Source organism: Heteronotia binoei, chromosome 11 (genome assembly GCF_032191835.1).
Source record: "Heteronotia binoei isolate CCM8104 ecotype False Entrance Well chromosome 11, APGP_CSIRO_Hbin_v1, whole genome shotgun sequence".
Classification (NCBI taxonomy): Eukaryota; Metazoa; Chordata; class Lepidosauria; order Squamata; family Gekkonidae; genus Heteronotia; species Heteronotia binoei.
In genome coordinates, this window is record NC_083233.1 from 24,827,673 (window position 1) to 24,854,420 (window position 26,748).

Here is a 26,748-nt window from a genome sequence, read left to right on the forward strand (position 1 = left end):
CCTCCTGGAGTTTACAGTAGGCCCTGTACTAAGAGCCCTTTAAGCTCTTGGAGGATTGGCTACATCAGGGCTGTGTAGCCTAATATGCAGAGGAGCTCACTGCACCAGTTCATGTTGTTTGGATCCCTTTCTGCAACCGTTTCTGTTCTGAACTTCAGTTCTCAATGTACGCGGCGAACAAAATTATGCATATCCTCGTTATGTATATATTCCAAGGGCGGAAAGGGTTGAGTGTGTGCATATGAGACAGAGTGGTTGATTACCTGAAGAGGCCAGTCAAGATCTGAACAAGAAAGGAAGTAAACAAAAAGACACGTTTTATCAGAGGAGAACTGTCGGGCAAGGAGTTGCTAAGCAGGCAGCAGAAACCGTGACTATACAAGAGGAACTGCCTCTAGTGATCTAAAGGCAAGTCTTGACCTGCCTTCCATAACGTGTACAGTCAGGAACAAACCGGAGGGCAGCCAAGTTCCACTTCGATGTCACACTCCAGACTATGTCTGCCCAAGCTGGTTCCACCTGGGTCCCAGTTGGCCAGATATCAAGGGACAGCCCACTCTCTGAAACACACATCAACTGCCAAGGCTTTTTTTTGTAGCAGGAACTCCTTTGCATATTAGGCCACGCACCCCTGATGTAGCCAATCCTCCTGGTGCTTACAGTAGGCCCTGTACTAAGAGCCCTTTAAGCTCTTGGAGGATTGGCTACATCAGGGGTGTGTGGCCTAATATGCAGAGGAGCTCCTGCTAGAAAAAGAGCCCTCCAGAAGCTTATGTTTGGACTTTTGCATTGTTGAATGTAAAAGAATTTGTGTACTAAGGCTTTGGTTGTATGTATAGTTCTTGCTGAATATGTGAGCGTGTAAACACATGCTGCTTTAAACAAGTATTTACAGTGCGTTTATCTGTGGTTGCTCAGCCTCCAGGTGGGGCCTGGAACCCTCCCACTTTTACAACTGATCTCCAGCGGGCAGAGATCAGCTCCCCTGGAGAAAATGGCTGCTTTGGAGGGTGGACTCAGTGGCATTGTACCACACTGAGGCCCCTCCCTCCCAAACCCAGCCCTCTCTAAGATCCACCCCCAAAGTTTCCAGGTATTTTCTGACACAGACCCGGCAACCCTAGTGATGGCTCATTTCTGAAGATGATCCTTGGATGGAAATGTTAAAATGTGACCCACTTCTGAGTTTTTGTTCAATTAATAGTTCTTACCCTTGTGCAGATTTACTTCAGTCCAAGCCTGTGGGTTTAAACTGAAGCAATTCTGCAACAGGAGTGCACTATATGCAAAGTGCGGTATACAAAGAAAGAGTAATAAAGGAATACAGTAGGATGGGGTGGCCAATGGTAGCTCTCCAGATGTTTTTTGCCTACAACTCCCATCAGTCCCAGCCATTGGCCATGCTGGCTGGGGATGATGGGAGTTGTAGGCAAAAAACATCTGGAGAGCTACTGTTGGCCACCCCTGCAGTAGGAGGTAATCCATTACTTATTTACTTGTCACAAGTGGCTTATATATTATTAAAAAAATGAAAACTTAAGAACATGCACATATTCTTTCGCAGGGCCTGTAAGGCAGAGTTGTTCCGCCAGGCCTTTGTATAAGGATAGCAATGGTTGCCGTGCTGGCACCTTCTTCTCTCCACCCCCTCTTGGGGGGATCCTCCCACCCCTAATGTGATATAATAACTAAGAGTGCTTTAAAGACGCCATCAGGGTCTGTAAATTTTTATGTAATTGATTTTATATATGTGTGTTTTTCCTGTTGTATATTGCCTGGCACTAGCCGGGATAGGACGATTAATCAAATGCAATTAATAAAGATAATAATAATAATAACAACAACAACTGAATACCATTCAAACTTATTTCTAGCTTTTACCCTAAACACTTGGTATTTATTTGGGACAGAAAAACATGCTATCAAACAAATATGTTTCCTGAGATAACATACGGGAACGGACAGACATGTGGGGAGAATCAAGAAAAGAGAAGGAAAGGCATTTAAGTGGATTTTCACTTAGGGTTGCCAGGTCCAATTCAAGAAATATCTGGAGACTTTGGGGGTGGAGTCAGGAGCAAGATTGTGACAAGCATAATTGAACTCCAAAGGGAGTTCTGGCTGTCACACGCCTTTTAAAGAGCCCCATGGCGCAGAGTGGTAAAGCTGCAGTACTGCAGTCGGAGCCCTCTGCTCACGACCTGAGTTCGATCCCAGAGGAAGCTGGTTCAGGTAGCTGGCTCCAGGTTGACTCAGCCTTCCATCCTTCCGAGGTTGGTAAAATGAGGACCCAGCTGGCCGGCAGAAAGTGTAGATGACTGGGGAAGGCAATGGCAAACCATCCTGTAAAAAGTCTGCCGTGAAAACGTTGTGAAAGCAATGTCACCCCAGAGTCGGGAACGACTGGTGCTTGCACAGGGGACTACCGTTACCTTTTTTACCACGTCTTTTAAATGCCCTCCCTTCATTGTAAATAATGAAGGATAGCCTCTGCTTTTGGGGCTAATAGAATTGGACAACCTGGCCCAATCTTTTTGAACCTTGGAGGGTATTTTGAGGAGAGGCACTAGATGCTATGCTGAAAATTTGGTGCCTCTGTCTCAAAAAACATCCCCCAGAGCCCCAGATACCCACAGATCAATTCTGCATAATACCCTATGGGAATCAGTTTCCATATGGAATAATGGAAAGCCCAGCAGACATTTCCCTTCGCTCCCCGGCTTTCTGATGACCCTGAAATGGGGGAAGGGCCTCCAAACCAGGGGATCCCCTGCCCCTACCTTGGGATTGGCAACCCTATTTTCACTGGCTGATTTCTTCCCCTTCTTCCCCTCCCATTTTATACTCAGCTAGGTTTACACCAAATTTCAGAGCACAACTGAGGAAGAAATTATTAAAAATAAAAGGGGACTGTGTGTGTGTGTGTGTGGGAAAACAGTGCCTACTAGCTTTTCTCTATCCTGCATTTTCCTTATGTGGCAAACATGGGCTGGAAACCTTGTGGTTTTCTCCTAGAGAATAAATGTGCTGTTACTAAATTTGACAATTGTGCTTTCATTCAGTGCTGCAGGCGCACTATGAGGAAGCAACTGGACCACAACCTGACTTTTCACAAGCTGGTAGCCTACATGATCGTCCTGCACACAGGTACGCTGACATCTGCCCAAACCCAGCATCCTGAGTAAGAGAATTCCCTGAGGCACCCCACAGATGCTCCAAATATAGCATTTGGAAGGAATTTGGCATAATGTCACCAACAGAACATAAATGATTTTGTTTTTTGAGGGGTGTGTGTGTGTGTGTGTGTGTGTGTGGAAATCAGTGCAATTTGCTAGCTATATTCTAAACTGTGTTCAGACTAAATCCCAGTTAAAGAAAAGATTCAAGGGTCATTATGTTAATAACTAATGTTGACAATAGTTATCCTTTAAAAAAAACAAAAAACGTACAAGCCTTAAGATATATTTTTTTACTTTCCCAAACCAGAGTGATTGGAGTAGTTTGCATGTTGTTGGGATAGGACCAGAAAGATTTGGGTTCGAATTTGCATTCTATGCTACCCTGAAGCTTTCTGGGTGACTCTGGGCCAGTCACCATCTTTCTACCACGTCTCCTTTGTGGGAAGGGCTGTCAGAATAATATGAAGGGAGGTTTATGTGGCAAGGGCTTGATTGGGAAACACAGGGCTTTTTTTTTAGTAGGAACTCACCTCCTTCAGACTGGCTTGGTGTCAGGGGGTGTGGCCTAATATGTAAATGAATTCCTGCTGGGCTTTTTCTACCAAAAAAAGCCCTGTGTGAAACAATGGTGATGTCAGGGGGTGTGACCTAATATGCAAATCAGTTCATGCTGGGCTTTTCCTACAAAAAAAAAAAGTCCTGAGGAAACAAGTGAAAATATAATCTCTCTGTCACACTCTGTAGACAATTCCAAACTCTTTAGAGGAAGGGCGGGGGGGGGGGGAATCTAATAAATGCTGATACATTTCGAAAACATTGTTTAAAATTTTCGTCTTATACAAAACTTTTTCTGCTCTGCTCACCCTCTTACCACTTAGAACCATCGTCTGAAAGCTCCCACGCCTATTAGGGATACCAGCCTCCAGGTGGGACCTGGGGATCCCCTGGAATTGCAGCTCATCTCCAGACCTGGAGTAAATGGATGCTTTGGAGGATGGACTTTGCTGGAATGGCTTTGGGTCAGCCATAGCTCTCGTAGGAGTTGTCCTTGAAAGGGCAACTGCTGCAAGAGCTCTCTCAGCCCCACCCACCTCACAGGGTGTCTGTTGAGGGTGGGGAGGTAAAGGAGATTGTGACCGCTCTGAGACTCTGAGATTCAGAGTATAGGGCAGGATATAAATCCAATATCTTCTTCTTCTTCTTCTATCATGGCATTGTGTCCCACTAAGGCCCCTGTTCTCCCCAAGCCCCACCCTCAAATCTCCAGGACTTTTCCAACATGGATCTGGCAACCCTACTTCCCCATCTCACACCAGTGGCTGGGAGGACCCAGAAATCCTAGTTTAGAGGAAGGAAATTCAACTGACATACACGGAAGCAGGCCCAAGTATCTTTTTCTAGACACTTACCTCCTGCCTCAAGGGCAACCCACCCACAAGGCTTTGGAGTTCTATCAGGCCAGCGGAAGGAGAAAGAGGTCCATCTGCTGTTGAGACTGGTTGCTTGCAAGGAATTGGCTCAGGTTTGCCTTGTATCCCCAGCTATTCACGTCATCGCTCACCTGTGCAACTTTGAGTGGTACAATGACGCCCAGCAAGCGACAGTTAAAAGCCTGCCTTCCGTCCTCTCTAAACTGCACCAGGATGATGGGCCATGGCTGAACCCCATCTGTTCCAACACTACGGTGAGTAACCTTGGTCCTTAGCAACCGCTTTCTGAAACGAGGTTTGCCCGTGCTCAAGCACCGAGAGTGCCCATAGTCCATGAGCAGAGCATGTGCTTTGGTATCCAGAAGGTCCCAATCCCTTGTATGCCTAATTAAAGGATGTTCTATGGCAAGGAAGAGGCTTTGCCTGAGATCTTGACCAGCTGCAGTGGAGCTCCATAGACCAACAGTATGCCTTAGTGTAAGGCAACTTGAAACAATGGAGAAGAAATTTTATTAGATGCCTATAAATTCTTATCTGTTATGTTATTTTACTATATTAGAAGAAAATGGCAATTTGTACAAGTCCCCAATTTTTTATTCCCAACTGACCTTTGATATCTATACAAAACCTAACTGTAATGAAATTCGCTACTGTGTTGACAGCCAGTAGCTGAAATGACTTTTAAAAGGAATAGACAGACTGAGGAAGGATAGATCTGTCAATGGCTGTGAGCCACAATAATTAAATCGAACCTCCAGAGTCAGACGCGTTATACCTCTGCATATTAGATACAGGGAACAGATATTGGGGGGAGAACAGTTATCTTTTGGGCCCTACTTGTGGGCTTTCCAGGAGTATCTGAATGGTCACTTAAAGAAACAGGATACAAGACAAGATGGATCCTGGGCCTTATCCAGTAGCAGTGCAGTTCTTATATTAAGAACACAAGAACAGCCCTGATGGATCAGTCCAATGATCCATCTTGTCTGGTATCCCATCTTACACAGTGGCCAACCAGTTCCTCTGTAGGGCTGCCAGGCTCCCGCTGGGGGCAGGAATCCCCCGGCCTGGAGGGCTCTTACCCACCAACAGGGTGCAGGCCACTGGGGGGATCCTCCACACCCAAATCGCCCCGTCACCTAATGCTGTCCCCAGGGGAAGGCCTCAGCTTCTATGACCTGCTGTTGGCCCTCCAGAGGAATAGGGTTGCCAAGTCTATCTGCCACTGCGGCGGGTGACTTGTTCCTTGCGTGCATGACACGATGACATCACCTGGAAGTGACGTTATCGCACCAGGAATATCATGCCAGGGATGCTCTGGGACTCATGGTAAAAACTCGATGGTACCATAGAGTTTTAGCGCAAGTCCTAGAGCATCCCTGATGTGGCGTCCCAAGCGCAATGATGTCACTTCCAGGTGACATCATTGTGCCGTGCATGCAAAGCACGTGCAAGGAACCCCACTGCAGCGGCAGAGAGACTTGGCAACCCTATTCCTCTGGATGGCCATATTCCTCTGGAGGGCCAACAACAGGGCATAGAAACACAGGCCTTCCCCTGATATTGCCTCATGGCTCTGGGGTTCAGAGGTTTAGTGCTTCTGAATGTGGATGCTCCCTTCAGTTACTATGACTAGTGGCCAATGATAGACATATCCTCCATGAATCTATCTAATCCCCTTTGAAAGTTGTTTATTCCTGTGGCCAAAACTATATCCTCTGGCAGCATACTTCACATTTGAATCATTCTCTGTGTAAAGTAGTATTTCCTTTTGTCCATCCTGAACCTACTGCTCATCAGCTTAGTTTTAGTGTTTTAGGAGAGGGAGAAAATTTTCTTTTTGTCAACTGTCTCCACTGCACGCATAGTTTTATAAATCTCCATCGTGTCCCCTCTTAAGTCATCTTTTTTCTAAACTTTAAAGTCCCAGACTTCAGCCTTTCCTCACTGGGAAGGTGTTCCAACCCCCTAATTATCTTGGTTACCTTCCTCTATACTTTTCCCAGCTCTGCTATGTCCTTTTCAGATACGGTGACCAAATGAGGCTACACCATAGATCTATTCAGGGGCATTACAATATCAGCCATTTTATTCTCAACCCCTAACACAGAGCTTCCCTTTTTCACTGTTGCAGCATATCGGATGAACACTTTTATTGAGCTAAGAACTAGGACCTCAAGATGTTTTTTCCCTCTCAGTCTCATCAAGTTCAAATCCTAATAGCCTATACTTGAAGTTGGGATTTTTTTGTCGTAATGTGCATCACCTTATACTTACCAAACTTCATTTGGCATATTGTAGTCCACTCACTCAGTTTATGCAGGTCCTTTTGCAGCTCTTGACAGTCAGTCTTGGTTTTCACCAGCCTGAATAATTTTGTGTCATCTGCAAACTGCGCTAGTCACCCTTAGTTCCAGATCATTTATGAATAAATACATTAATTAAACAGTACTGGCCCTAATACCAATCCTTGTAGGATCCCACTCTTTACTTTCCTCTACTCATTCACTTCCTGTCATTTAACCATTTTTTAATCCATAAGAAAAATCATTCTGTCATCCTGTGACTGCCAAGTTTGCTCAGGAGTCTTTGGCGAAGTACCTTGTTGAAAGCTTTTTGAAAGTCCAAGTGTACAATGTCTACTAGGAGCAACATAAGTTTTGTCTATAAGTCTTCACCCTGTGACTTGCTTAGTGTGGCCTTTGTATAACATCAACTGATGTTCCTTTTCTCCCACTTACAGACACCTTTGCGTGTGGCATTTACCACCATTCCGGGCTTAACCGGTGTGATAATCACGTTGGCTTTAATCCTGATGGTCACCTCTTCTGTGGAGTTCATCCGTCGGAACTACTTTGAGGTCTTCTGGTACACCCATCACCTCTTCGTCATCTATTTCGCAGGCCTCGTCATCCATGGCATTGCGTAAGGCTAACTCAGAGAAATTCAGCGGCCTGTCCTATGTGCCCTTGTACACTTGTACTGTAGCTGAAGTCTTGGCTTCCAGCTTTCTTTCTGAATGTGTTTCTGGAGAGGAATGCACCATCTCGTAAAGAAATACAAGAGCTTTACCTCAGTACTGAAGCCACCTCAAACAACAGAGAAATGTTCTGAGGCAATGGGTATGAGGGAGGGAGAACACATGAAGCTGCCTTATACTGAGTCAGACTCAGACATCAGTTCATCACAGTCAATATTATCCACTTAGACTGGCAGCAGCTCTCCAGGACAGAAACTTTTCGCATCTATACTGAGGGGGGCCTTTTTTTATGGAGGTGTCAGGGATTGGTCCTGCAGGCAAAGCAGATGCTCTACCAACTGAGCTACAGCCTCTCTCAGAAGAGCTGAAGGCATAGAGAGGTTTGAGATGGCCCATATTCAGGGCTTTTTTGTAGCAGGAACTCTTTTGCATATTAGGCCACACATCCCTGATGTAGCCAATCCTCCAAGAGCTTACAGGACTCTTAGTACAGGGCCTTCTGTAAGCTCCAGAATGATTGGCTACATAAGGGGTGTGTGGCCTAATATGCAAAGTCATTCCTGCTACAAAGAAGCCCTGCCCATATTTATTACCCCAATGTGGATTGTCCCCTCCCCCTGTGGATCTTTCTACCATCTCACTTTCCTTCTAGAAGATCAAGATGGGTAGCTGTGTTAGTCTGTCTGTAGCAGTAGAAAACAGCAAGTGTCCAGTAGTGCCTAAAGGACTAACAAAACTTGTGGCTTTTGGGAGTCACTGATCACTCCTTCAGAATTCTAGTTGCGTCTGGAGAACTATCTGAAGAAGTGAGCAGTGACTCACGGAAGCTCATTCCCTGCCATGTATTTTGTTAGTTTTTAAGGTGCTACTGGACTTTCTGTTGAGAAGGATTTCAAAAGAGCAGCTTTGAGGGTTTTCTTCTTTTTCCAGAGGTGTCGTCCGCGGGCAAACTGCAGACAGCTTGAAGGAGAACAATCCAAAGGAATGTGCATTCCATTATACAGAGTGGGATCGCAACAGCAGCCATTATCACTGCAAAGAGCCCAAGTTTGGGGGTATCCCTGCTGAAGTAAGAATATGAAACCGTTGTTCTCCTGACGAGGCTGAAAACATAGACACACCAGTGCTTCTTTTTGTCCAGTTCATTTTGGAGAAATTTAGATCCAGTTCTTTTAGCAAAGGAACTTGAACTATGTGATTAGAGTGTGTCAGAACCTTTTGCTTTTGAAAGGAGTGCATAGGGTGTTTTTGGAATCGGAGGGTTTAAGGAATACCCTTGTTTACTCTAGAAATTAATGGGGAGTTGTGACCTGCATGGCTTTTCTTTTGAAATCTTTCCAGCTTTCCAGGATTCTACATCTACATCATTGTTTTTCAGTCTGTACATTTATGTATCAGGGATGCTTGCAGGATTGCAATCATTCCTCCCCCAGGAAAATGGCCCTTCAGAAGTAGCTCTGAGCACCCCACTGCTCAGGAAAGGGAGAGCAAAACATTACTAGGTTAGAGGAATAACAAACAGTGGGGATGGCAGAAATTGGTTTCCCTGTAGAGCGGAAATTAAGTGATCTATTACATTTGAAATGTAGTTAGAATTTCAATTTTTTTAAAATTATATTCTGATTCTAAAATTTGCCTTTGAAGGTTACTCAAAGGCATTTAGAATTTAAACATCAAGTCTTCTTGAATATTTTTAGAGTCATCACGTTAAATTTAATAATTGTGTTCCTTTTTTATTCTAACAATCCTATTTCTAATTTCATTCATAACTGGGAGTGCTTGTTGAGGAGCAGGTGGAATCTGGTCAGTGGAGCCCAGTATGAGGGAGGTACTGGGATTAAGGAGAGAGGCAGTTATACAAAAAGTGACAAAACTCATAATTGTGATTGTCCTCTTAGCATAGATATGATATGACTCTGTTCTTTCTTTAAAGTCCTGGAAATGGGTTTTGGCCCCTCTGATTCTCTATGCCTTCGAACGAGTCTTGCGGTTTTGGCGTTCCTGTCAGGAGGTGGCCGTCACCAAGGTAAGCGTTGAGGCTGCCTCTCAGCTCAGTCTTTTAAAGTGGGATACGTTCATGAAGGCTGTCTTGGGGATTCTATTAGTATTTTCTATTTGGAGTGTTGGATGATTTGGCTCATCCTCTAAATCTGAATGACTGCAATATTTAGATTGGGAAGCAATATTCTTTTGGACATGATTGGGCAGTGATTTGAGTCATCTGGCTTTCTAACCATCTTCTGCAGTGAGGTTCAGCACTGCTTGTGATATACGGTGGCAGGCCAATCAGTGAGTATGGGAGTATCAGTTTCACCCCAAAGCAACTGGTGGGACTCAGTGATTTCTTTTGTCCAGTTCAAGCAGGACTGTGGTTTATGTATACCGCGGTGAATCTTGATAGGGTATGTATTTGTTGAGGGCAATCTATGCATGTTGAGAGAACTCCTGCCTAGCTGCTGCTGAGAAGTCCCAAAGAAGGGAAAGTGTGTCAGACAATGACTTTTGAAACTAGCTTTTGACAGTTATGCAAAAGCTGATCTGTCTATAGCAGGGGTGGCCAAACTGTGGCTCAGGAGCCACATGAGGCTCTTTCACACATATTGTGTGGCTGACAAAGCTCCCACTGCCCTGTTGACCGGTGGTGTGGAGAATGCATTTAAAGTTGCTTTCTTTCCACCTCTCCCTCCCCTATTTCCTTCCTTCCTGTCTTGTGGCTCTCAAACATCTGATGCTTATTTTGTGTGGCTCTTACATTAAGCAAGTTTGGCCACCCCTGGTCTATAGAAATTCTGTTCTCGCACACCCAGGAAAACAGAGGTCCTGGGAACTAAGTTTTTGTATAGCTTGGCAGGTGGAGTTGAATAAGGAGCTACATTGTGTTTTTAAAAATAAATGGATGAGGAAATAGAAAAGGAAGATGAACATTGTCTTTGTCATTTCCCCTTCCATCTGGTTAGAAAAAGAGCCAGCATGGGCACTTATGATGAAGGTGAGGGACACCTTGCTGTTTGCTTGTGCAATGGGAACAGAAATTAGGATAAACCCCATAATTCTAACTGGGAAGTTGTCATGGCCTCCCAAACTAGGAAGCTTGACGTTATTTTGCTTCATGGTCAGGCTTTTGTCTTTAGGTTGTCAAGCATCCCTCCAAAGTGCTTGAACTGCATATGCGCAAGAAGGGCTTCCGGATGGAAGTCGGGCAGTATGTTTTCCTGAACTGCCCCACCGTCTCCCATTGGGAATGGCATCCGTTCACCCTCACATCCGCACCGGAGGAGAACTTCTTCTCGGTCCACATCCGGGCAGCAGGTGACTGGACCGAGTCTCTAATCGACACCTTTGAGCAACAGAGTCCAAAGACACCCAGGTGAGTGGAAGCAGGAATATTGCAGCAGGGACTGAATATGTGTTGGCAGGGCATGGGGAGATCTCAGAACCAGAGATACAACTGAACAGCATCAGTAGCAGTAAAGTATTGGGGCTTTAATATTCTGCATAGATCTTTGTCCTTTCTGAGGGCCAGAAGAGAAAGCGTACATCAGGTTCAAAGCAAGACTAACTGAAAAATATGTTTAGCAACAAATATGTATTGTTTCATGAATTATTCAGTTAGATTCATCAGTTAAAAACCTACAATGGTGCCCCAAACAGGGCAGCTAATTATTTAAAATTTTCTTGTTACAAAAAGCATTCGCCCCTTGCACATAGGGCTGTATCCTGACTAAGTTTTCCACTAACAGAAGACACAGAAGCGGAACAGAATTTTCCTACCTCTCTTCCTCCTGTTCCAGCTGTTTCCAGCTCTCTTCCTCCTGTTCCAGCCTCTGAAATGCTGTTCCTGGGGAACAGAAGACTTTAAGATGGCTCAAAGGGCAAACTAGAGGTCTGCAGCTGGCAGGGGGAATTTTCAGAAATACCTTTTGTTCCAAATTTAGTTTGGAAATCTTGAGGGAATATTAGGATAGATTACATGATATGAGCATGTGTAATCCAAACGCAAGTTGCTTTCTTCTTTAGATGTATTGTTTCAGTGGAATGCATACCTATGAATTAATTCAGTGGAGAATCAATTCAGTCAAGATCACACGAGTAACATCTCTTTAACCCATTTAATATGGACATTTCCTCAGATATTCTAATTGCAGAATTAATATTTCCTTCCCCCCCAATTATAGTTGTGTTTATGGTGGTCTGACTTTGTATTTCATGCAGGGAAGGCAACTGGCTCACAGCTCTTCTCATCTTTTCAGGATCAAGGTGGACGGCCCCTTTGGCACAGCCAGTGAGGACGTCTTCCAGTATGAGGTGGCCATGTTGGTGGGAGCAGGGATCGGAGTGACACCTTTTGCCTCGGTGCTGAGATCCATTTGGTACAAGCTCCAGCATGATGATCAGAACCTCAAAACCAAAAAGGTAACTTCGGGTGAAGGCGAGGCGGCTATTTACACAGAGATCCGTCTCTTCTTATTCTGTTCACAAGAGAAGGCTCGTTTTTTGCACCAAGCAAAGACCCTAGAGCACTCTGCAGTCTCACACAAGGGACAGACGATTGCTTTTCAGAGAGCTGATAATGCTGTCAGAGGAACCCCATTGCCCTGCTCATCCTGTTTAGCATCTTTGATGAAACAGGATTTAAAGGTTTCTGTAGTGCTTCCAAAACCTGTAGTGCCGATCTGACCATATCTGAACAGTGAGGCAAAATATACCAGGATATATTGAGTAAAGCAACTATGACCCTGTCATGTTTTCAAGTATCTTCAAATTTGGTGTAGTGGTTAAGTGTGCGGACTCTTATCTGGGAGAATTGGATTTGATTTCCATTCCTCCACTTGCACCTGCTGGCATGGCCTTGGGTCAGCCATAGCTCTGGCAGAGGTTGTCCTTGAAAGGGCAGCTTCTGGGAGAGCCCTCTTAGCCCCATCCACCTCACAGAATGCCTGTTGTGGGGGGAGAAGATATAGGAGATTGTAAGCCACTCTGAGTCTCTGATTCAGGGAGAAGGCCGGGGTATAAATCTCCAGTCTTCTTCTTTGTTGTTGTTGTTCAGCCGCACAGTTGAGTCTGACTCTTTGCGACCCCCATGGACAAAGTCACACCAGGCCCCCCTGTCTTCCACTATCCTCCGAAGTTTGCTCAAATTCTTTTTGTCCGCCTCCAAATTCAGCATCTCACTTTGTCTGTATTTCTGGATCCCCAGATTTACTTCTACTGGATCTGCCGCGATACTGGGTCCTTTGGCTGGTTCAGGACCCTTCTGGCTTCCCTGGAGCTAGAGATAGAGGGCTCCGGCAAAGCTGGTTTCTTGAGCTACCACCTCTTCCTCACTGGCTGGAACAGCAGTATGGTGAGTGGCAGAGCCAGCCCCTGTGCAGCTCCCTCTTATTCATGGGCAGGACTGATGAGGCCTATTTGCCACTCTCCAAAGCTTTTGAAATCTGATGGATGCACCAAGGAAAGGAAATTCTCTTTTTTGGGGTACTTTTTGTATTTTGTGCATGTGTGTGTGTGCACCTGGAAGTCATGGCAGCCTCTGATGACTGACCCCTACTGGAAGGCCTGGAGGATATTCAGGGAGGTGCCTGAATAAAGCCTGCCCCCCGCCTCCCAACTGCTGGTATTCCAAGGAGATCTCCCGTCCAAGTACTTGCCAGAGTCAACCCTGCTTAGCTCCCGAGATCTGATGAGACCGGGCTTACCTGGGCTATCCAGATCAGAGCAAGGAAAGGAAATGCATTCCTTCGCAGCAGGGCTTTTTTTGCAGCAGGAACTCCTTTGCATATTAGGCCACATCCCTCTTATGTAGCCAGTCCTCCTGGAGTTTACAGTAGGCCCTCTAACAAGAGCCCTGTAAATTCTTAAAGGTTTGGCTGCATAACGGGGGTGTGGCCTAATATGCAAAGGAGTTCCTGCTACAAAAAAGCCCTGCTTTGCAGCATACATATTTCAAGCTGTCTTGGCTTGCCTAGGGCACCCTTTGGTTTTCTTGAGAGCACCAGGGCAGAGCACCTCACCAACACCATTCATGATTAAAATCATTTTTAAAGCACAAATGAAAGCTGAAGATGCAGTGACGCATTATGGCATACCCTTGTAAATCTAACAATTGGTTTGCATATTAAAAGACGAGACTCAGTCCAGGAAACCGTGGCCCTCGGTCTGTGTGACCTTAGCAAGGCTGTTAATGATAGGACATCTTGGGAGGACATTAATTCATAGGGTCAGAAGAGACTTGATGGCACTTAACACACACACACAAACAAACATGAAAAGTCCACTTCAGAAGGGCTGTGCCTCTCATTTCTCGCCAGTCTTTTGTCTCTCAAAATCACCTCCCTTAAGAAAAACTGACAAGTGGTTTCTTGTAGGCCTGTAACCTTCCATTCCACCCTGAGAGTTCTAGGAGGCTGAATTTTGCAGTCAGTACCAATGTTCTCTCTAAGCCCAGGGTTCTTGTGGGCAAAGATTCTGTGTGAGCTACTAGCATTAAAGTTGTGAGCAAGCCTACATTTGACTATCACGTAAACCTAGCCTAGAGGAAGCATCTGTGCATTTAGAGTGAAAAGCTGTGAGCAGAGCAGTGAAAATCTGTGCGTATTTGGTCACGTGCTCACACTAAAGGGAACCTTGATCAGTACCAGTTTTCTGCGCTTTCACAGCAAAGTTACAGAATGCACAAAGCTAAGCTTACATTTCCCCCAAACTTGTTACACCCTAAGCCATGATTGAACTAGCTTATTACTAAAAGCATCAGCTATGAAGTTCAGCAGTCTCTAGCATCTGAGAAACCCAGTCTTCTCAAGCTGTTTGGAATGCGTGAAACGCTGTTGCGACATGGGGCTAATGCCAACTGTCTCTCTTTGCCGAGAATCCAGGTGGGCCATGCAGCCCTCAACGTTGACAAAGCCACGGATGTGGTGACAGGCCTGAGGCAGAAAACCTCCTTTGGAAGGCCCATGTGGAGCAATGAATTTTCAGCAGTGGCAGCTGCACACCCCAAGTGAGTGCTTGTTATTCCATTCACAGGATGTGGGAGCTGAGACTAACCATAGATTGTCCATTTTTAGGCTTTACTGAGCCTTGGGCTCTGGGCTAAGAGTTTCAGGAGAATGATAGAAGCCACTTTGGTCCCCCTTAGGGAGAAAAATGGGGTATAAATGATGTAAATAAGAAAATCAAGGCAACCTCCAGGTTCTGTGCTCTACATAAATGATGCAAAATGCACACATTTGTAAAGCATTCTGCTTTGCTGGGGATAGAAAAGGAGCTATACAGATGCATAACGAAGCAGCTGTATTGTCTGCTCTGTGGTTCTCTGTGGCCTAAGGAGGATTTTTCCCATGCTCCTGCCAGAGACATTTAAAAGCACAGAATTTCCATGAGCAACACATGAAGTCTCCTATTGAATTGTAGATTCTTCTGAAGCCTTTGCCCTGATCGCTGATTTGAAACTGCTGAGGTTTTAAATGGTAAATCTATGCTACAAAGCCACACCTATTTCAATATGTTGTTGAAGACTTTCACGGCTGAAGCCCATTGGCTGTTGTAGGTTTCCCATGGCGACACAGCCCGGAAAATCTACAACAGCCACACCGATTTCATTCAAGTTTAAATGTGATGGTTTTAGTTCGGTGAAGGGACTGTGAATTCTTTGAGAACCCTAGCTCCGCTTTCAAAACTAGTTTCCCGGGAAGGAAGAATCAAGTCTTACGTTTATGGTGTATCTATAACTTGATATCTGCCAAGCATGGATGTTTTTACAGGGCGAGGTGGTGGTAGAAGCAGCTTTCCAGAGGCAGGGCTACAGCATGTTATATCATTTTTGTTCCTATTAGTAACAATTACGCCAGTTAGCCAATGTGTGCTTTCTGACTGTGCAGAATGTATTCTAATTACAGCAGATTGTCCTTCTGATACAGAATTGCTTGCTTGCTCCCAAAGGAGTGTATGCAAAGACTGTTCATAAATTAATTTCTTCGCTCTCCTTTCCTCTCTAAATTAATAGATTTTTTTGCTGAAGCTCCTCTGTTGGTTTCTGCAGGTCTGTGGTAGGTGTTTTCCTGTGCGGACCAGGCCCACTGGCTAAATCTCTGCAAAAGTGCTGCCATCAGCACTCCAGCCTGGACCCTAGGAAAGTCCAGTTCTACTTCAATAAAGAGAATTTCTAGAGCACAGAGGGGAAGGGGGGGACAGTTTCTAGCTAAAGTGCCTTGCTGTAAGCTGTACGCTGAACTGGTGCAACTCTTTCTTCAACTGAATTAGGACTAATGCTACTGAGGCTGCAGGAACTGGAAAATAAAGCCACATTCTCCTCCTCCTGGATTGTGATTTCAGTGTCAAAGTTCCCAGAGTTCTATTTTGGTAGAAGATATGAGTCAGTTCCAATTCTATGCAAAAGGCAACGGATTTTGTGCTGTAAATCGGATAACGTCTCAGCATCAGTTTCCATAACACTCTTGCATTTTGGAGAGCAGACTTCTGAATAACAAGGCTAGTTAATGTATCTTAGCAAGATGGCCTCAAAACCATGGACTGTTGTTATCCTGCAAATACTGTGCTATTATATCGTCCCAACATTTTATCCTTAATCCGCCCAGAACTAGCTTCTGTGACAATATGAAAAATGTATTTTGCTGCTAAGTTTTGATCAGGTAGAGAGCTGGCGTCTCTCAGGTACCATCCTTTTACTTTGTAAAAAAAATGCATGTCAGTGTTGTTAAACTGCTTTGTGAGCAGCTTTGTGTTAAAAAGGTATCTTGTGTTTAGTTACTCTTGATTCTTAAATGTTTTGTTAAAAATGAAAGCAGAGATTCTGAGGAAGCCCATGCTTGGAAAACTAAATTCTGGAGGCGGTTGAAGCTCTCTTTTTTAAAAAAAAAAGTGTTCTGAAACAGAATGGGTCAAATGGATTATGCCTCAGCCATCAATCATGAAAGGATTTTTAAATTCCATTTTGTATGTGGCTGGACTCTTGTTTTTTAATTGTCCTAATGAGGTGTGTTTGGAAATCAGACAGTTTTAACGGTTTTAAAATGGGATTTTATCATGTTTGTTTTAAATTATTAGCCGCCTTGAATAGAAATTTTGTAATTAATAGTTATAATAAACTACTACAACCCATTAATAGCCATAGGAATAGTCAGGGGCACATAACCCCCACTGCAAAATGACAAGGTTTGATTGTGCAGGGCTGAGAATACGCTGGTAGGGATCTCCAGGTCTGGCCACCAACCATTTGATATTCTACCTTTGAGGAGTGATCTGTGAGCCCACAATTTCCACCCCTGCACTGTACAACCTAAATGTGTGTGCGAGGGGAAGAGCTGTACCAGCACTGACAAGCTTCTAACCAGACCCCATCTGCCTTGTCAGGACAGCAGTGGCATTATGCAAGAGCAGCCCTGCTGGCTCCATCTAATCCAGCATCCTTGTTTCCGACACTGGCTAGACCAGAAGGCCCTCAGGCAGGGCAGGGAGGCAAAAGCCTCCCCCAGGTGTTGCCCCTTTGCTCCAGCAAGTGGCGTTGAGGAATGCTGCCTCACATCATGAAGATTCCCTTTGGCTATCGCCCACGGATCCATCTTTCCAGAAATTTGTCTAACCCCCTTTTTAAAGTCAGCTAAGCTAGAATCCTCAGAGGCAGGGACTTCCATTGATCAATCATGCATCATGTGAGGAAGTACTTCCTTTTGGGTGCGTTCAGGCTACTGAGAATCAACTTCAGTGGAGGCCTCCAGATTCTAGTACTTTGGGAGGATTCTGGCCGCTCTCTGCACCGCTGATTGTTTTTGGTCTCCATCATATCCCTCCTTAGTCACATCCCCCCACTGCTGATTGGATGTGGACCAGGGCTTTTTTTGTAGCAGGAACTCCTTTGCATATTAGGACACACACCCCTAATTAGCCAATCCTCCAAGAGCTTACAGGGCTCTTATTACAGGGCCAACTTGGAGGATTGGCTACATCAGGGGGATGTAGCCTAATATGCAAAGGAGTTCCTGCTACAAAAAAGAGCCCTGGGAACAACCCTCTTTTAGGAGTCCACCAGAGTGCTACCTGACTAATTTCCTGGAAGTGTTCTAAGATCTAGTTTCAATTGGCATTTACTGAAGGGGCAAGCACCAGTGAACCTTAATCCAGTGTTGTTTTAAAACTGAATATGACAGATCAGGGGTGGCCAACGGTAGCTTTCCAGATTTTTTTGCCTACAACTCCCATCAGCCCCAGCCATCAGCCATGCTGGCTGGGGCTGATGGGAGTTGTAGGCAAAAAACATCTGGAGAACTACCGTTGGCCACCCCATGATAGAGGACTAGCAGGAGGAATGGCTCACTTAAACAGCTCTGCGAAGTCAGAAGATGAGAAAGGGGCACACATATAAGGCAGACTGCTACCAAGACACAAAGTTTACTTAAATCCAGGACAAAATTTTATTTGAAACACAATGAACTAAATAAAATGAGTGAAGAATTAATCGAGGAGGAGGAGGGGGAGAAGAAGGGAAACTTCTTTCCTCACTTGCTGCTCTGGCTCAGATAAGGAAAGGACCTTCAGCGCTGTCTTCAACAAGGGGCTGCATTTTGAAAATGTTTCATCAGAGATCTTCCAAACTCTAGGACAATAAAAGGAATACCACTTCAGATTACCCTCCTCCCTCAATAGACAAAAACAAACCTTTTAAAAAAAGGATACGGTGACCATTTTCAAACACATTGAAAGAAGGGCCACAGCTGTTCAATCTAGTTGGCATGGAGAAGACAGGAAGCAATTCTTAAACGTGCAGGGAGTCAGAATTAGGTGACAATTTAGGAACAACTTCCTATGCATAAGAACTTGAGTGCTACAGCCAGCTGCCAAAGGAGACGACACAGCCTCCTTGCTTGGAAGTGTTAACACATAAGAACGTAAGAGAAGCCATGTTGGATCAGGCCAATGGCCCATCCAGCCCAACACTCTGTGTCACACAGTGGCCAAAAAAACCCAGGTGCCATCAGGAGGTCCATCAGTGGGACCAGGACTCTCGAAGCTCTCCCACTGTTGTCCCTCCCAAGCACCAAGAATACAGAGCATCCCTGCCCCAATTTTCTAAATCTCGCCTTTCGCAGAAGAACTTAAAAGCAGGACATGTGGCCTCTACTAACCCAAAAAACAAACCATCAAACCAAAGTGTTTTTTGGGGATGGTTTAAGCAAAGGATTCTATTTTTGCTTCAGTCGGGGTTGGCTAGATCTTCCACAGAGTCTTCTGCCAGTGTCAGCAAGCATGCATCTCAGTACAATTCTGTGCCTGCAATATCGACAAGGGATTTTCCTTTGGCCTCTTCAAAGCCATTTCCCTCCCTGAAGCTCCACAGAAACCCTGAAGGACTGCCCACTCCCACCATGGCCAGCTGAGGTCTTCCTCAGAGGCACACAGTGACCAAAGACGGGTCTTTCTCAGCAGTAGCACCTTGCCTGTGGAATGCTCTTCTCCTTGATACTTGACTGCCTCCTCCTCTACTCTTAAGTGCCAGGCTAAAACATTTTTAAATACTCAAAACATTTAATTAAGGGCTGACCTTTCTGCCACCTTTTTAACAGACTGAACTGTTTTGAGACTTGTTTTAAGCTGCTCCGTGTTAACGCCCTTCTGCTTTGGCTAAGTTACAAATACTGGGGAACTTGTATTGCATTTTGTTTTTAAGCTGCCTTATGGAGGCTCTCTGGAGAAGATAAATAATTACTGTGGCGCTAATATATTAAATATCTGTGGCAGTTTGTAAATTTATACAATGCTATATAGCTTCCGGGAGAAGCTGGGGTCTTGGCTAAACATTTCACAAAAGGCACAATCCCCCTGGAATCTTCTGTGCAAATCCCACTGAAATGACCAGGTGCAGAACAAGAGTCTGGGGGTGCCCTTGCAAAGCTCCGGTTCATGTCACTTAAGGATGTAGCCAGGAGAAATCCTCTGAGGAGGACGCTCCAAATAATTTTACTATTTATTTAATTCAATTTGTTTTTCAACAGCTCTCCCTGACAAAGCCAGGCTAAGGCGGTGCACAACGTATCGTATAAAACACCAATTGAAACAGAATAAAATTCATAAAAGCAGAAATGGAACTAAGAGATGGCGCTGAACAGTCCTATCGTCCTTGGGTCTCATGGGGGGGGGGAGGCGGTAGGATGGGACTGCCCAGATGCAACTGTGGCTGCCCTGAACCAAGACAGAATTGTCTTTTGAGAGTAGAATATATACGATGAGGCTTCCGCCGTTATTGCACTTGAGAGCTTCCCACTGCCAGCTTCTCCAGAAAGAGAATCTCAGCATTAATATGGAAGTCTACTGTTTAATTAGACTTTCCAGCTTAAAGCGGCTGACTAAATGACTCATGCTGTTCTGCAGAGTGCAGTGAAGAAAACCCATTTTCTTACCCAAGGATGCAGCTTGTCAAGGGGCACCAGTGGACTTCTGTATCTGCTCTTTCAAAATCAGGATGCTCTGCCTTTGCTCGGGAGGCAACATGGCTATCTGGTCTGCCGTCAACTGGAGGACCTGCATGATGAGTGCGGCCTAAAGGGAGAGACGGAGGAAATGGGTGAGAATGGGAAAACCCAGACATTTCAGAGCTTTGCTCTTTGGATGCAACACACAGTCCTCATATCCTCTCGCTCATATCCTTGCTCAGTCATTAAAGCTTGCCGGGTTAACCTTGGGCAGGTTACAAACTCTCAGCCTAATCTACTCCACAGGGGTGTTGCAATGATAAAATGCAGAAGAGGAGATATGTTTGAGGCAACTCTGAGTCCCCAATGGGAAGAAAAGCAGGGTATAAATGATGTAAATCAGTAAGCATGTAGCAGATTCCCTTTCTAACCGTATTATCGTAGTGCTGGAAAGGGAGTGGTATTCTCCACTTGTTATCAGACACAGGGAGGATCAATTCAGAATGCGGCAGATGTGGGGTTTGCCATAGTTCACACCAGTTCTGGGCCTACTACAATGGCTTTCAGTAGTTTTCAGTCCAACACAAAGTGCTGCATGTGACCTCTGAAATCCTAAGTGGAGTTCAAAGCTCCTTGAAGGATCACCTTCCTCCAACAGACCTGCCTGCACACTGAGGTCTCTTTGCTGCAGGAAACCATGTTGCTTTGGGCATGTGCAGTGAGGCTCTCTATAGAGGCCTTCCAGGACAAACACCCCTGTACTTTGAAAATCCCTCCCTCAGGAATTGCAGCCGTCCTCTTTGCAGGCCACGCAGCAGCAGCTGAACATCTGCTCATTCCAGGAGGCCTTTGAATAGAAGCACTTATCCTGGGTCTTCGTTCTCATTTTAACCTTTTCTATTTTTGCGTATCTTTTTATTGCAAGCTGTTTTCAGCGTCGTTTTATAGAAAAGCAACAGAGATCTAAATAGACAGGCATATCAATTTTTATCTACTGTAAACAGGCAGACAATCCGAACAACTGTTGTAGCTTGCTGGAATTCAGCTAAATTTAAGAATATGATGTAAATTACATTTCTTGAAAGTTATTAGGGAGGCACACGACTAAACCAAACTCATTTCAGAATGTGGAGGCCAGCACAAAAGAAGCCATGCTATTACTGGCATCTATCACAATTCTCTAGCCGAAGGGAGTATAATGTTTCCTTCTAATGCTTCTCCCTCGGCTATTATGGCCCTACATACTTGCACCATGAAATGGTATGACAGCATAAACTCTTGAATGCTTGTAGACAGCATGACACTTCTGTCACACCAGCCGTGGTCAAGGGCTGTCAACGAAGTCACAAACCAGGCCCTCAGTCTGCAGCTGCCTCACAGAACAGGGAAGTACAAAGGCAGCCTGAGGGAACTAGGCTATGCTCATTCAACAGCTCTGGCGGGAGGCGGCGCTTGCAATTTCCCAATCAGCTTCTTCATCTCAGCTGGTGCTGTGTCTTGGGGGATCTGCTGGCAACCTTGAGAGCAAGCATTTCCTCTGGCCTTCAGAGGAGATGCAAAAAGATGCATAAACAAACCCACAGCATCAAAAACCCAGGTCTTGCCCCGGCCAGCCTCATTTCACCTACCTTTTCATGATCCTGGGGCGTTACCTGGTTTTGGCCAGGACTGAAGCCCCCAGGCTGGCTGGCTGCTTGCACCCCTGCCCCGGGCATGCCTCCGGCTTGCATGGCTGTCCCTGCAATATTAGGAACCTGTGGGCAAGAGGAGAAATATGTGTATTTAAATGCACTGCCCGCTGTGCTGTTAAGAGTTGAACATAGGAAGCTGCCTTATACTGAGGCAGAGCATTTAGTCCATCTAACTCAGTGCTGTTCTCTCTGGCAAAAGGTCTTTCCCAACACCTGAAATTCTTCAACTAGGGAAGCCACAAACAGAAGGTGAACAGGTTAGCCTGCAGATCAGGGGCCCTGCCACTGAGGGACCCTCTTGCTGCAATTGAGATGCAGACACATTTGAAAACATGGACATTAGTCTCTGCAAATGGCAGAAGAAACCACTAGCTACTTTAGCTTTGGGCACAGTATTAATAGGCTGATATATGGATGTGACCTACTGACCCACCGCTGGCAGTAATTTGTCAGTTAGGATTTTGACCTTGTGCTCTTCCAAGGCTCCAGGGCAGCACAGTAACTTCCTCTCCCCACCAGTGTTCCCTCGTAATCTGAGTTAGTGTGAGCTAGCTCAGTTTTCTAGCCTACTGCAATTTATGCAGTAGCTCACAATTTTAATGCCAGTAGCTCACGATGTACAATTTTTGCTCCCGAGACTCCACAGCTTAGAGGGAGTATTGCTCCAAACCCCATCCCAATTATCTTCATAACAACACTAAAAGGTAAGTTTTGTGGCGGGGCAAAGATCTGAGCCCTGGTGTCTTCAGCTCTTCACTCTCTCGAGCCTACCAGAGCACTGGCTTTCAGTGGTCGCACAAGGCCCAGCTGTATCTGGCAAACAAACTGGAATAAGAGTTGAAATAAAGGGGCTGCTCCTGCCCATTCCCCAATCCAGCCCACAATTTGGGGCAGGATAAACTTATTAATGGTTCGGATTAGCCTGACAGGTCTTCAAGGAGGCTGGCAGTGCAGAGGATAGGAGGCTTGGAACTGCTGATGTCACTGCCACTCTTAGCTCCTCCACCCCAGTTCTCTCCCAAGGCATGGTCAGAATGACCCAAGACAATGACCCATTCCATCAGGCGATGGCACATGAGAAGTAGCAGGCAGGCAGGCAGCCCTCAAACACATTTGCCTTTAAAGCCTCTCCCAGGGCAATGACTTAAGTCTTTTATGCCATGTGCACCAGTCTCTGCCGGAAGTCAAAAAGTTTGGGTGGCAGCTGCAAAGAAAATGATCATTACGTGAGTGGCCTGGCCTGGTTCAACCTGGGACTCTTCAACCCCCACATCCTGGGTGTCTCAGTGCCTCTTAATGAAAAAAAACGCAGCAGCAATGAAGAGGTGCACATACCTGTCTAGGCCCCTGAGGACCACTGGCTCCCATGCTAAGAGGCCCAGGGCCTTGGATTCCTCCAGCCATTGGACCGCGTGGGTTGGGGCCGGGCCCCCGAGGCTCCATGCCTCTGGGTTCCATGCCCCTCGGGGGCTCCATGCCTCTAGGCTCCATCCCCCTTGGGGGCTCCAAGCCTCTGGGCTCCATGCCCCTTGGGGGCTCCATGCCTCTGGTGTCCATGCCTCTTGGGGGCTCCATGCCTCTGGCGTCCATGCCCCTTGGGGGCTCCATGCCTCTGGCGTCCATGCCTCTTGGGGGCTCCATGCCTCTGGCGTCCATGCCTCTGGCATCCATGCCTCTTGGGGGCTCCATGCCTCTGGCATCCATGCCCCTTGGGGGCTCCATGCCTCTGGTGTCCATGCCCCTTGGTTCCATTCCACGAGGCTCCATGCCCCTGGGCTCCATTCCTCTAGATTCCATTCCTCTTTGCTCCATTCCTCTCGGTTCCATGCCCCTGGCATCCATCACTCTGGGCTCCATGCCTCTGGGCTCCATGCCCCTGGCATCCATCACTCTGGACTCCATGCCTCTGCCGTCCATGCCCCGAGGCTCCATGCCTCTCGGATCTCTTCCCCCTAAACAAAAAGCAATTAAAACTTATGGACGTTCTGTTCTAAAGATGTGGAAGTGCCCAAAGTCATAGACAGAGCACAAGCCAGAGTTACTGACCTGGATCTGAGACCCAGAGGTTCAAACCCATTTAAAAGGCCCCTGAGACCTTTTGCTTAATTTCCACTAGTGTACTCTGCTTCACCTGTGCTTTCTACCTTGAACTGGTCCTTAGCTTTTGCAGGATTCACAACCTTTTGGGGGCAAGAGTGATGTGGAGGCAGGAAGAGAGATCAGGGAGATGACAAGAAATTTAGTAACTCAAATTGCTTACCATCTAAAATTACAGCACACTGTGTGTATACTGTTATCAGTTCTTATTCCGTTGTCTGCTTTTAGGTTGCAAAGCAGTTCTGAGCTGAGGCCTGCTTATTTAGAACATAAGAACATAAGAGAAGCCATGTTGGATCAGGCCAACGGCCCATCAAGTCCAACACTCTGTGTCACACAGTGGCAAAAAATGTTATATACACACATACACTGTGGCTAATAGCCACTGATGGACCTGTGCTCCATATTTTTATCTAAACCCCTCTTGAAGGTGGCTATACTTGTGGCCGCCACCACCTCCTGTGGCAGTGAATTCCACATGTTAATCACCCTTTGGGTGAAGAAGTACTTCCTTTTATCCGTTTTAACCTGTCTGCTCAGCAATTTCATCGAATGCCCACGAGTTCTTGTATTGTGAGAAAGGGAGAAAAGTACTTCTTTCTCTACTTTCTCCATCCCATGCATTATCTTGTAAACCTCTATCATGTCACCCCGCAGTCGACGTTTCTCCAAGCTAAAGAGTCCCAAGCGTTTCAACCTTTCTTCATAGGGAAAGTGCTCCAGCCCTTTAATCATTCTAGTTGCCCTTCTCTGCACCTTCTCTAATGCTATAATATCCTTTTTGAGGTGCGGCGACCAGAACTGCACACAGTACTCCAAATGAGACCGCACCATCGATTTATACAGGGGCATTATGATACTGGCTGATTTGTTTTCAATTCCCTTCCTAATAATTCCCAGCATTACTTTTGTCAAGCAATTATAATTTCTAAAGAAACAACCTGCGCATATGTCTTTAGACCATGGTCACCGACTTTTTTGAGCCTGCAGGTACATTCAGAATTCTGCCACAGAATGGGCCCAATCACAAAAGAGTTGCCACTGGAGGGGAAGCCAACCAGAACCTTGAAATTATCCACAATCAGTGAGATTATGCATAACTAACAGTAAAATGAACATATTATTTTAACATATTTTTTTGCAAACATACAAAGTAACACAGCGAAGATCCTTGTGCTACAGTGGCAGCTACTGCAGAAGCGTCCTTTAAAAAATTTACACAGCCAATCAAATCTCCAATGGTCAACAGAAGCCCTATGAGGCAAAAGCTCCATCCAGCCTATCCACTTTCTAAAAACACTTGGTGGGTGCCGGCAAGGGTGTCAGTGGACGCCACAGCACTAGGGATGGGCACAAACTGTATTTCTGTGGTTCGGTTCGTGGCTGAACCATGAACTGATATGAACCGGGAGCTTGGTTTGCAAATGGAACTGAGTTGTATTGGTTTGTGACCCATGTTTTCTGGCTCCCTCCACTTTTTGCGGTGAGTAGAAAGCCTAGGTTCCTTCACAAAAAACGGAAGGGAGCAAAAAGCAGGGATTTATATAGCTTGGGCCTACTTACACCCCAGCTTTCTGCCCTTCACAAACCGTCTTAAAATTCGTGAAAGTATGTGACAGCTCTTTGGTTTGTGAACATCGCTTCGTGAACCATGAACCTGTCAAAATTCATCACAAACTTTTGTTCATTAGGGGTTCGTGCCCATTCTTACACAGCACCCATGGTGCCACACTGGGAACATAAACTATTCCAATCAACCTCTCTCAGGGCACAATGTACAGAGCACACACCCCTGTAAAGATGACACTGCCAGTTGGGTACCTGATCTACCTAGGAACAAGAACGCAAGTGATAAATGGGAAAAGTCATCAAATTCAGCAGCTTTAAAAAGTTCAGCACAATCAGGTCTGAGGGCTTAAATGCTCCTGCTTGCAAAAGGTAGCCTCACGTGTCTTTCAATATGACCCAGCTGGCCTGGTGCACAGCGGGCAAGCCGCTGATAGGGTATCACGACTGTGGCCCGGACACGAAAGTCTCAGTGAGTGCACACAGAAACCTCAGTGAGTGCACACAGAAACCTCTGCCTAGAGTGCCAAGATTCAGATGCAACGGCAACAGTATGGTCTACTGCAAAGCAGCCATCAGGGAGGAAACTGAAGGAGGTGAGGGAAAAGTGTCACTAGGGAAAGCGCATGAGGCTGAGGTACAGCCCCAACAGTCAGTTCATGATCTGCCATTTACAGCCAATCCAGGCCTCTGTTGTTCCCCATCTCTCAAATTTTGTTAGCTTAAATGTTGCCTTGTTTGAGTACCAGCCCCGGTGCTCAGTATCTTCTCTCACCTCGGCTGTCCATCATGGGTCCTCGAGGCTCTCCCATCAAGGGCCTGGGTTCTCCCATCGGTCCTCCTCTCATTTCATGTGGGGGTGGTCCTCGGTTGTCGTGGCCAGGCATGTGGTGCATGGGTGGGCCTTGGTGAGGCGGGCCCTGGTGGGGTGGGCCAAGGTAGCCTCTGCAGAAGGTGGCAAGAGGTGGATTAGAAAAAGAGAAATATGGAAAAGGCGTGAGAGGTATCAGCTTGAAACCTGGGTCTTAGTTCTCATTACCAGCTGATGAGGGGGTAAGTCTGAGACTGGGCTGCACTGCTGCTGACTTCTGGAGCGCATGACTGTTACTTCATACAACCCCCACCCTCCCCTCCATACAGAAAGCTAAACAGCAGGAAGAAAACTGCTAGCCTAGCTATCTCCCTGAAACGACAGTGTTCTATGGAATTAGAAATTAGAGTTGCAACAGTTACGCCAATTAATAGGCTAGATTGATAAACTAAAAGCCATTTTTGCTGACTACAGAATGCTCCCCGTTAATCAGTTAGCAATTTCTTAAGCACATTCCTTTGAAAACAAGTGAAAACTGCAGATAGCTATATTGATCAAAATGAGGCTGCATA

General features: G+C 45.8%; 2 protein-coding genes across 3 annotated transcripts in view; one reads left to right on the forward strand and one right to left on the reverse strand.

Annotated features, from left to right (window-relative positions):
* Positions 1 to 3,077: 3,077 nt before the first annotated feature.
* Positions 3,078 to 15,770, forward strand: NOX1 (NADPH oxidase 1). Its single transcript, XM_060249124.1, has 10 exons — positions 3,078 to 3,147; positions 4,721 to 4,863; positions 7,353 to 7,534; positions 8,520 to 8,658; positions 9,523 to 9,615; positions 10,721 to 10,956; positions 11,840 to 12,002; positions 12,787 to 12,933; positions 14,462 to 14,586; positions 15,628 to 15,770. Exons 1-10 carry the CDS (start codon positions 3,078 to 3,080, stop codon positions 15,752 to 15,754), a joined length of 1,425 nt encoding a protein of 474 aa, XP_060105107.1. The 3' UTR covers positions 15,755 to 15,770.
* Positions 15,771 to 17,992: 2,222 nt separating this feature from the next.
* The window catches only part of CSTF2 (cleavage stimulation factor subunit 2), a 28,073-nt gene continuing 19,317 nt past the window's right edge, over positions 17,993 to 26,748 (reverse strand). For both annotated transcript variants that reach the window (XM_060249074.1, XM_060249072.1), the window contains 5 exons: positions 26,141 to 26,310; positions 23,038 to 23,654; positions 21,640 to 21,765; positions 20,000 to 20,138; positions 17,993 to 18,198 (listed from right to left, as the gene is read on the reverse strand). In XM_060249074.1, coding sequence (XP_060105057.1) covers positions 20,016 to 20,138; positions 21,640 to 21,765; positions 23,038 to 23,654; positions 26,141 to 26,310 — 1,036 coding nt within the window. In that variant the 3' untranslated portion in view covers positions 17,993 to 18,198; positions 20,000 to 20,015. The remainder of the gene's footprint in view (positions 18,199 to 19,999; positions 20,139 to 21,639; positions 21,766 to 23,037; positions 23,655 to 26,140; positions 26,311 to 26,748) is intronic.